General features: G+C 41.8%; 1 protein-coding gene across 4 annotated transcripts in view; it reads right to left on the reverse strand.

Moving 5' to 3' along the window:
- The window catches only part of KLF7 (KLF transcription factor 7), a 111,082-nt gene that overhangs the window by 12,820 nt on the left and 86,487 nt on the right, over positions 1–11,775 (reverse strand). For all 4 annotated transcript variants that reach the window (XR_008619084.1, XM_028481286.2, XM_055089725.1 and 1 more), the window contains one exon: positions 4,802–4,925. Coding sequence is in view for 3 of the 4 variants with exons in the window: in XM_028481286.2 (XP_028337087.1) it covers positions 4,802–4,925 (124 nt within the window). In the remaining variant the exon portion in view is untranslated. The remainder of the gene's footprint in view (positions 1–4,801; positions 4,926–11,775) is intronic.

Below are 11,775 nucleotides of genomic sequence, written 5' to 3' on the forward strand. Positions count from 1 at the left end.
GAGGAAAACATAGGCAGAACACTCTATGACATAAATCACAGCAAGATCCTTTCTGACCCACCTCTTAGAAAAATGGAAATAAAAACAAAAATAAACAAATGGGAGCTAACGAAACTTAAAAGCTTTTGCACAGCAAAGGAAACCATAAACAAGACGAAAAGACAACCCTCAGAATGGGAGAAAATATTTGCACATGAAGCAACTAACAAAGGATTAATCTCCAAAATATACTAGCAGCTCATGCAGCTCAATAACAGAAATCAAACAACTCAATCCAAAAAGGGGCAGAAGACCTAAATAGACATTTCTCCAAAGAAGATATACAGGTTGCCAACAAACACATGAAAGGATGCTCAGCATCACTAATCATTAGAGAAATGCAAATCAAAACTACAATGAGCTATCACCTCACACTGGTCAGAATGGCCACCATCAAAAAATCTAAACAATAAATGCTGGAGAGGGTGTGGAGAAAAGGGAACCCTCTTGCACTGTTGGTGGGAATGTAAATTGATATAGCCACTATGGAGAACAGTATGGAGGTTCCTTCAAAAACTAAAAATAGAACTACCATGTGACCCAGCAATCCCACTACTGCGCATACACCCTTGGAAAACCATAATTCAAAAAGAGTCATGTACCACAATGTTCATTGCAGCTCTATTTACAATAGCCAGGACACTCAGCAACCTAAGTGCCCATCGACATATGAATGGATGAAGAAGATGTGGTACATATATACAATGGAATATTACTGAGCCATGAAAGAAAAAAATTGAGTTATTTGTAGTGAGGTGGATGGACTTAGAGTCTGTCATACAGAGTGAAGTAAGTCAGAAAGAGAAAAACAAATACTGTATGTTAACACATATATATGGAATCTAAAAAAAAAAAAATGGTTCTGAAGAACCTAGGGGCAGGACAGGAATAAAGATGCAGACGTAGAGAATGGACTTGAGGACACGGGGAAGGGGAAGGGTAAGCTGGGACAAAGTGAGAGAGTGGCATGGACATATATACACTACCAAATGTAAAATAGATAGCTAGTGGGAAGCAGCCGCATAGCAGAAGGAGATCAGCTCGGTGCTCTGTGACCACCTAGAGGGGTGGGATAGGGAGGGTGGGAGGGAGACACAAAGCGAGGAGATATGGGGATATATGTATATGTATAGCTGATTCACTTTGTTATGAAGCAGAAACTAACAAACCAGTGTAAAGCAATTATACTCCAATAAAGACGTTAAAAAAAAATTAGACTAGGTCCCTCACCACTGAGGTTTTATTTAAATCCAGTACACCAGCAAGATACTTAGTCATGATTAATTTATATTTATTAATTTATACTTACTGAGTTCCACATAGGAATAGTAAAGTAAAAAGTAATAAACTCAGCATCTAGAAATGCAGAATCAAATAATTGTAAGGGTAATATATCCCCAGAGGGTATTTGTGACTCTACAGCAGTCAGATGACCTTGAATAAGAAGGTCCTTAATGATTGAAATTTGTTCATTAAAGAGAACTAGTCAAACCCCTATTGTAGTTTCTGCTGCTTATGAAAAAGGCCCACTAAAGTCACATGGGCATTAAGCTGATAGCAATCCTCTAGGGCACTGAAGGGCCAGATAGGGGTTGGTATTTGTCACCACCTCTTACTGAGCTGACTTAGAGATCAAAGATCAAAATGCCTCCTCTAAACTTCCCAGGATCTTGGAGGTACTACCCAGGAGCAGTCTCCCTGGATTATATCTGCATATGACCACTTGTGGAAACAGCCCTGATGACCACCCTCAGCAGTCTCATGCTCTATGGGCTGAGAAAGAAGATTCAGCGCTGTAAGCAGCTGATCACTGAGTGGACTGCACTGTTGAGTCTGACGGTAAGAAAATGGCAGAGTCACCTCACTGCTTCCTCCTCTCACCCAAACCTGAAGCCAGAGGTCACAAAACCCAATGTCTTCAGGGGCCAGGCAGATAAAGTAAATGGGTGCAATGGGTGAAGCGTAAGAAACACACAGCACTGTTAAACTATGTGATTCCACTCCTGATAAGGCATGGATTAAGAGGATATAACGAGAAGTGTGATGATACACGGTGACTGATGATCTGCCTTCTCACTGGGGAGACTGTGGTGGGGGAGGAGGGACAGTGAGAAATGAGTGACCACAGGGCCATCACTGAAAGGTAGTGATGACTCTTCAGCGCCAGAAAATCACGGCCACATGGGAATGTGAGCCCACTGTTACCAGATCTTCCGAGTTTTTCAGACAAAGCCAGGAATAGAGATTTTTGTGGCACTTAGCAATTTTAAATGTTAGCAAAACAAACAAAAACTCATGTATTTTTAATCTACCCTTCAGGCAAAATAAAAGTGTAAGTTAGACTTGGTACCTGCTTTAAGGACAAGAAACCCTAATCCTAGCTCAGCCTCTAAGTAGGGTGGTCTGATTGCTAAATTGTACGAGGCAAGAGATAGGTTTCTTGGGCTCATACACCCTTTGGGACCAATAGGCTTCAGTGTCCTGCTAAGGGCTACAGATGTCCTCTGTTTCTGAAGGTAAAGTCTTCTAAGGAATGCCAAGTCCCCGGTGGCTCCAGGCTTTCCTTCCATCGGCTTTGGGACCACTCCAACTCCCCACGTCACCTCCCAGACCTGCTCTATTCTTAGCATAATTCCTGCAACTGAAGTACAAGGTGCTGCCTGTCAGGAGACACGAATGAGACTCCTCCCCCTGATTTCTGACACTGTTGAAATGCACTGACTCTTAGCCCATGTCACAGGACTCTCAGCTACTCACCAGCTCCCCCAAATACCACATCACAGAATTTGTACCACCTGCTCCTCAAATTTCTAACTCCAGAAACCAGAATATATTTCAATGAGGAAAATAAAGCAAAAGACTAACCAAATTACCCATCCCTGACATCTCCTTCACTGAAATATCCAGTCGGTGTGAAATATTTCTCCATATAAATCACACAAATGGTCAGGTTTAATCCTAATGTGTCAAGTGCTGGACAGTTGCATACTGCTTAGTAACTCGGTGGACCTAAAGAGAGGAAGACTAACTGGCAATTTCCCCAGATTATGGCCATCTATAACACACCACCTCCAGGTAACAGCCTCACCGCCCTTCAGGGCAAGGCGACTCGTGTGTACGTACTACCACCACACTTTGACAACTCACAGAGGATCCTCTTCATCCCCACTGATATAAGGCTCTTCCTCAAAGGACTGTGGTCAAAGAGTCACCATCCATATAACTTCTTTATTAGTAGCCAGGGTTAGAGAGGAATGAACTTGAGATGGGAGTCGAGAGAAGATATCAAATAAGGAGAAACATCACTGAAATATAATCCGTAGAAGAACAGCTGCTGATTCACATAAATTTAGGGGGACTTTGAGGTAATGGGATAGAAATGAAAAAACAGGTTGTGTTTTTAGGTAGCAGAAGAGAGCTCCAAGGGAATGAGAGACAATAGCTTCATGGAATGTACTTCCTCAGCCCTGGGGTGGGAGGTTATCTTTGGGCTCCAGGAGGCATGGGGGGCTTTATTTAGTTCTTCAAGAATGAAGATAAGAGGAAAGTAGCCTCTTCAGGAAAAAGGAAAAAAAAAAGGGAGGAAAAACCTGAATGCTCCTTTATAAGCATCTTAAAGGAGCTCCAAGCCAGCTGGCCACCCATGAGATTTGGCCACTCTTGCCCTGCTCTCCAAACAAACAGGCACTACTCCAGAGGAAGGTCTGGTGAGGGAGGTGCCGGCACAGTGACGAGGGGGGCAGGATGTGAAAACCATCGCATTTCCTCCGACGGAGCGCCAGGCCTCTGCAGACATCCTGCACACCCCTCCTGCCAGCCTGTGAACTGCTGGCTGAGCCGGGGAACCCTGAGGCTTTCAGGGCTTTTATCGTATTAGAAGCATTTTTCTCATCATAACCGAGACCTTTAGTAGTGCATTAAAAAGATGGTTAATTTTCTTAAGCTTCCTTTTAAACACAGAAATAGGATTAGAAGGCTAACACGCTCAGATGCAAGCCCATTATTTGATTATGACTAAACCTAATCCTGCCTTCACCTTGGCCTGCAGAGTCTCCATTTTGGGGTTTATTGGTTGATAATGCCAGGGCTGTCAGATACTATTACTTGCGTAGTATCTGCTGCTACGTGCTCTTTCTTCCACTATCAAATGCTGAAGGTTTGAAATTGAATTACAGGATAAGTTCTCAAAGCCTCACCAACTTTTAGACCTTTGTACCTATTTTCAAAGAAGAAAGGATGGTTCAGGCCCCCCAAAGAATGGGAACTCTCTTCAGCAAATTCATTTCTAACAGTGCTTCGAAGGAAAGCCTTATAACTAACCTTCCCTCCATTAAGCAGGCTTTCTATTCTTTCACGTTATTAAGGATGAGGAAAAATAGTGTTGATGTTAATAAAAAGATCAGAAGCTACAGGTGACCATTCTCTATCCTATCACTTTTCCTATTATACTAAAATTATCTGTCACATCATCCCCTTGAGGGTAGGAGCTACGTCTTATTGATACCCAGTGACTATCACAGTTCTGGTGCTCAGTAAATACTTATGTAACTGATCCAAGAATTCATATCATCTCTTGGTTACATGCAAGGAGGCTCCCTTATCTAAGTGGTTTTCTCCATGGAGAAGTAAAAGGCATTCCCAGGCCTGAGTCTTTGCAAGAGAGGCTTGTGATAAACCCAAGAGCACACGACCAGCCCCACCCACCCACCCACCCATTTCAGCATCTCCCTTCCCCATCCCAGCAGCTTCTAAGTTTCTTTACCTGTCGCAGTGGTTGCATTTAAAGGGCTTTGCACCTGTGTGTTTCCTGTAGTGCCTTGTGAGCTCATCGCTTCGTGCAAAACGCCACTCACACCCTTCCCATGAGCACTTATAAGGCTTCTCACCTGCAAGAAGAGATGGAATGACCATGGTCAGTGACAGGAAAAAAACGGGCACACACCTGATCAGGGTCTGCTACCTATTCTACAGTCTTGGAAAAGGGGTGTGAAATCATTCTTGAAAGACTGCATTTCCTAACACAGTATGTCACTTTTTTTTTTTTTTTTTTTTTTAGTCTCCTGGTGTTTTTCTTGTTGCTATTTTATTTTATTTTTTAACCTTCGAAAGTGGTTTCACAAGATCTTCAAATCTGGAGCTGTCATTTCAGTTCCCAGAGTCAGAGCATTTCCTTCAACTGGTGAGGGATCAATTTTTATTTATTTTCTATTCCCTGGAGCACTTTGACCCCCTCCCCCCGACTCCAAGCAGAAAGGAAATGTGCTATTTTCATCTGAACCACAAATGCTTCTAATTCTATTTTGCTCCAGAACCTACAGTAATTTACCATTTCAGCCTTTTTAGTCTTCTCCCCTCTCTTCCCTCCTACCACAAACTGTAGCCAGGCAGCTGACTGACAAGGCAAAGAGCTCAGGTCTCCCAGAACCCCAGTTCCTTCCAGTAAATGTGAGTGGATGGACAGTCACGAGAAAAGGCTACGATTTGAGAGTAAAACAAAAATCACTTAACGATTCCCGGCATTTATAAAATACAGTTGCAAAAGTCCTATTTAAGAAGCTCATCACTTAATGACTCCAGAGCGTTCATATTTGAGTGTGATACACATAATTACAAAATATTTTTAAAGTCAATTTGTAGAGCAAGGTTTCGGCCACGGTGAAGCTGCTTAGAAGCACGAAATTCGAGCTCTGTGCTCAAGTGACCTTTTCGCACAGTAAATACAGATGGAGGAATATGGAAGAGAAAGTACATGATTTTCCTAAGACCTTTTTTTTAACCCATCAACGTCTGTCATCAAACATGACAAATATTTACCCTTCCAAGCGTATGGTGGGCTGGTTCTAATAAGACGAAAAATGATCTTTGAAATCATGAGAGTTACTGAGCCCTGTAACTGAGAGGCTGGTTAGCATAGCAGTCAACAGCTCTGAAGCCAACCTTCCTAGGCTCAACTTTTGGTTCCGCCCTTAACTGTCTATCCTTGGACAAGTTAATCAACATCTCTGTGCCTCTGTTTTCTTAGAAATATCTACCTTAAAGGGTTTGGAGAGGATAAATTAATATACATATGTACTATATATAAATTAGGAACAATGCCTGGCATAGGTAAGTATTATAAACCGCCAAACCTGAAATTTCCAGATACACAAGTGCCAAAGTAGTACGGCTGCCCCATTATTTCTCCATTTTTAATAGCTCAACCTTCACTAGGTAGCACTTAAGGAGACATTGCCCAGGTACTATACTTGACCCACTTTCTTCTTTCCACCTTTTTCCTTCCCTTTGAACCTAACTACAAAGCATTCACAATTCTTTATTTGTATCACCTAGAATTGAACCAAACATGATTGAAAATTTCATTTCATTAAATTGGTGCCCTAGTGGGCTGCTGCTCTGTAAAACCCATGGAGAAGAGGAATGAGAAACACAGGTATTTCTTTTCAATCGAACCAAGAGGACATGAAGGAGGGCCAGAAGCGCAGGAGGAAACCCATTCAGTTTTGGAAACCAGGAAAAAAAAAAAAAAAAAAAAAAAGAATCACTGAGCGGTGTTAAAAGTTCACCTTCTGGATACTTAAAGCCACAATTTTGGAAAAGTGCGCTTGCTGCAGAGAAGGTGAAGAGTGGAGGGGGTCAAGTCAGCTTTGGAGTTAGCACACCTGGGATCTTATTCATTCGTTGCAGATACCAGGCCTCAGTGTCCTTATCTGTCAAATGGGGGTGAGATGCCTGTGTTTACTGTGAGGCTTACATATGTTGTTGTGTATAAGGCATTTCCAGAGCCTGGCACAAGGTGAATGTTCAATTAATCTGAACCCCCTTTCCTCCCCGTTCACCTATATTCTCAGAGGCTGCTGAGGAGACAGGTCTAACTGGCCGTCAGCACAAACTTCCAGGGCTCAGGCTCCAGACAGCTGGGTCTGGAGTCACTCTGGGCAAACTAAATATTGGAAAACAGAGAGTCTTTTTAAGTTTTAAGTATTTTCTCAGTATACTGATGGAGAATGGTCCAGAAAAACTGTGCTCTTTAGATCTGCTCTGAATAAGTGGGATGCTGAAGGGGAAATAAGAGACCCAAGCAGGAGAGAGAAGTGCCCTCTCAGAGAGGCCTGTTGGCATCATTTACTTAATGTTATTGATCATCCACGAGGCTCTGTTGCTTCAAGGAAATCTGGCACAAACAACAACAAGAAACGGAGAATGAGGCACCAAAGACTTCAGAAATTCAAAATACCCTCCACCCTCAAAGGCCTTCAAATGAAAGTAAAATTGGAGGGTCCTGGAACCTTGGGTACCAAGCATACCCCAAATGCAACAAGGCATCTGGAAATCCCATGACATTCTACAGCAACAAGCAGAGACATCCAGTCCCCAAAATCAATCCCACAATCGAACAGACCCGTCCATCATAGGCAACCACATTCTGAAGGACACAGGAGGGACAGAGAGAAAATGAGGGAGATTAAAGTGGATGTCTTTGGGTATTTAAAAAAAAATTTTCAAAGTGTTTGTTTTTCCCCTTGCTGAATTTTTTTTAACCAGTTTTGTTCTGTTTTATCCTGACAAATAATATCAAGGATTTAGTTATTTCCCAGAAAATAATGTAGATGCTCTGTTAATTCCTGGCACAAACCAACCATCCTCTTCCCAGTAGCTATTTCAGTGTCCTTCCAGTGGCTGTGTCCCTTTTGCCACTGCACAGACAGAAACTACAAACAGCTTGACTTAGCTCTGAATTGTGTCACCTAACACTGTTTCCTGCTTGCAGCAGGTGCTATACAGAATAACACTAAGGACAAGAACCTCTGTGCCCTGCTAGTTTAGCCAAGTTATGCTACAGTGATTCATCAAGTTATTTTTCTAGCTCCTGATTAATTGACCTACAAGTTGCCATTTCAGCAAATACTCACTAATAAGAAATTTAAAATAACCGAGAAAAGAACTCAGCCAAATGAAGGAGTAGTGCCTGAAACAGGGAGAGTTCAGAAATCAGAGGGACAGGAAAAATACAAAGAATTGGGAATATAATTTCCTATCTAAAGCTCACAAACAGTGTGGTTAGGCTGGCCTAGTTTCTGGGTTCTGTACCCACTTCCACAAACTAATATCTACTCTCAAGTAAGTGAAATTCTTCTGTCAGTACTTTGCATGGCCAAGATTACATCCCCCAGACACCAACACCCGACTGCTGGATCTTGGGGGCAGAACAACCTACACCCACAATGCATTAGTTTTTATCCTAACACCGTACCTGAGGATTTCTGTTCATTTTATGAAAGGCTTGGGTTTCCTTCTTTAGAAAAGAATTACTTTCTTTATAAAAGAAAACCAAGTCTTTTAGAAAAAAAAGACAGGGGGTGAAAGGGGTGTGGGAGAAAGGAAGGAAGGAAGGAAGGAAGGAAGGAAGGAAGGAAGGAAGGGAAGAAGGAAGGGAGGGAGGGAGGGAGGGAGGGAGGGAGGAAAAGAAAGACAGTGGGAGATAGAGAAGAAGGGAAGGAGGGAGGAAGGAAGAAAGAAAAGAAAAAGGAAGTTCAGTAATAACTGAGCAGATTCATGCAAAATCAGCTCATCTGCCTCACCTTCCCTTCTCTCCTTGCTCTACTCCAGGTCCTATTCCTGAGTATAAAACAGAAAATGTCATACCCCTGCCCCACGCTACACTTGCGGCACCTAGAATGCCCAGCATTTGGCTCACTGCATCTCAAGAGTGAACAAAAATGTTCAAGAGAGGTCTCTTTGAGACAGACAAATGGGAGACAGGCTTCAAACATCAGGACTCAAGTCCCCAAGGAGTGCGTGAATGAAGGCAGGCACGTGACAAAGAGGATGTACAGGGGAGCATGGCAGTGCCTGCACGGTTCACAGGGCCCGCAGTAGAAGACACTCCTCAGAACCCTCTGAATTTTAGGGGGAACATCAAGAACTACTTTTCCTTTCTGGAAATTATTAACCCCAGGAAACTCATTTCCCTGGGGGAGTATGTGTCACGTCAGACGTGATAGTAGGTCTAATCAGGTGTAAATAGATTTATAGCCATATGAGGGCTCTTAAGGAGAGTTAAGGATGCTTGAGAAACAGGACTGACATTTAGCAAGGCTGAATCATGGCACAAATTCATGCTTCCCCACAAAATGGCCTCTGAAATGGAATGTGGTCTAAAGCAGTGTGGCTTTTTTTTTTTTTTTAGTTTCTTACAGAGTAACTCTTCCTACATCACAATCATCACATTTGATTGATAAAAATATATTGTCATCATTACCTTTTGAACATGTACCTCCAATACATGTAGATTTATTCATGAATTATATAAATGTACTAATGTCCTAATATATTAGGATATTATAAAACATACACTCAAAACAGAAATTTAAAAGAATTAGGGTCAATTAAATATAAATAGAAGTTATAAATTTTTCTTCCTGCACTCAAAAAGACTGTGTTGCACAACCCTATTTCGAGACCATTGCCCTACAGGGTAGATGAAAACAGCTTGGCTCCAAGCTCACTGGTCTCTCTGCTTCTATCCTTGGCCCCTACGGTCTATTCTCGCTGCAGCAGTCAGAACAACCCTTTGAAAATGTAAATCAGAGCATGTGTGTCCCTTACAGGGGACTTCAATCTTTATATTTCCATATAATTGTTTTCTTTAACATTCCCTGGATTTTATTTTATGCATTTAAAAACATTATTCTGCAGAGAGTTCCACAGGCCTCACCAGACTGCCAAAGAAGTTCATGACCCCAAAATGGTTAAGAAGATATTGAAGTGTAAATGCTCCAGTGGTTTCCTATTGCTTTTAGAATAAAAGTCAAAAGCCTATAAGGTCCTGTAGTATAGAGTCTACATGATCTGCCACCACCAACCTGATACCCCACGCCCTATCTGGCTGCTCCCACCTCAGAGCCTTTGCACTTGCTACCTGGAACACTCTTGTTGCCTCACTTCATTCAGGTCAATGTTCAAATGTCTCCACCTCAGAGAGACCTACCCTCCCCATCCTCTGCTGAACAGCAGATTCTGTAATCTTCTATATACTACTTAGTCACTCTGAAATTAGACTGCATATTGTTTGTGTGTACTACTGTCTGGTCCCCTAGGAGAGTATAAGCTTCATGCAGTCATCTCTTTTGTTCATTGTGATACCAACAGCACTAAAGCAGGGCCTGGCTCAATCCTGTAAAAGACACTGCATGAATAAAGCATCCTGATTTGCAACAAAGACCCAGGTACAGCAGAGGGGCAGGACAGCCTGAGTGATTTCAGTCCCTCTCTATGTACTGAACTGGCATAAGAGTAGAAAATGTTTGCTTGCTTGTTTAAACCTGGCCACGCCTCTGTGACAGGGACTACAATGTGAAACTCTACAATGGATTAACTATTCCTTCACCATCAAAGATCACTTCCCACTTCTTCCCTATCTGCCCGAGGCTAAAAAAGTAGTATCCTGAAAATCTTCCTGTAATCTTCATCTCAACCCTGGGATCAGTCTCCTGAGCAACATCCCCTCTGGGAAACCAAGTGTGTCATTTTATGGAACTCATTGGTAGAGGTTCTCAGTGAAGATGGGTTTGGGAGAGCATAAGTGATATGTCAAACGTATTGCACTATACATTTGCCTTTAAGATATAGATTGTAGCATGAAATACAAACAGGTGTCAGAATCTTGCATTAAAAGTCTCTTGAAAATAAACATTGCTAATGCAAATTTTCTGCATTCATTTCCTGATCTGCAAAATTTCAAGTTCCTAATCCATTTCCTAAGGAGACTAGGACGTTGATGTACCTAGGTTTCTGTTAAAACTAATTCTATCTATTTCTTTCTATTTGTTTAAATAATGTAGCTACTAGATTTCTGTTATCTGGGCATGTTAGGGTCCTAGTCTCCCTAGGACTTGGATTAGGAATTTGAAATTCTGCAGATCAGGAAATGGAAAAGCAAAATGGAAAGGAGAAAGGGTACTCTGTAATGGGTTTATATTGTCACCTAGCACATCTAGAGGAAACCATCAAAGACCCATCAATTGCTTTCACATCACACTCAGCAACACTAGAGAATTTAAACCACCTGGGGAATACAGACACTGAGAGAGAAAATGTCACAAAGCTTTCTTAACATTGGAAAAAGAGGCTCATCCACCAGAGGGCAGACAGCAGAAGCAAGATGAACTACAATCCTGCAGCTTGTGGAACAAAAACCATATTCACAGAAAGACAGACAAGATAAAAAGGCAGAGGGCTATGTACCAGATGAAGGAACAAGATAAAACTCCAGAAAAACAACTAAATGAAGTGGAGATAGGCAACATTCCAGAAAAAGAATTCAGAATAATGATAGTGAGGATGATCCAGGACCTCAGAAAAAGAATGGAGGCAAAGATTGAGAAGATGCAAGAAATGTTTTAAAAAGATCTAGAAGAATTAAAGAACAAACAAACAGAGATGAACAATACAATAACTGAAATGAAAACTACACTAGAAGGAATCAATAGCAGAATAACTGAGGCAGAAGAACAGGCAAGTGACCTGGAAGACAGATTGGTAGAATTCACTGCTGCAGAACAGAATAAAGAAAAAGAATGAAAATAAATGAAGACAGCCTAAGAGACCTCTGGGACAACATTAAACACAACAACATTCGCATTATAGGGGTCCCAGAAGGAGAAGAGAGAAAGGACCCGAGAAAATATTTGAAGAGATTATAGTCGAAAACTTCCCTAACATGGGAAAGGAAATAAC

This window comes from Physeter macrocephalus, chromosome 2 (assembly GCF_002837175.3).
Source record: "Physeter macrocephalus isolate SW-GA chromosome 2, ASM283717v5, whole genome shotgun sequence".
Lineage (NCBI taxonomy): Eukaryota > Metazoa > Chordata > Mammalia > Artiodactyla > Physeteridae > Physeter > Physeter macrocephalus.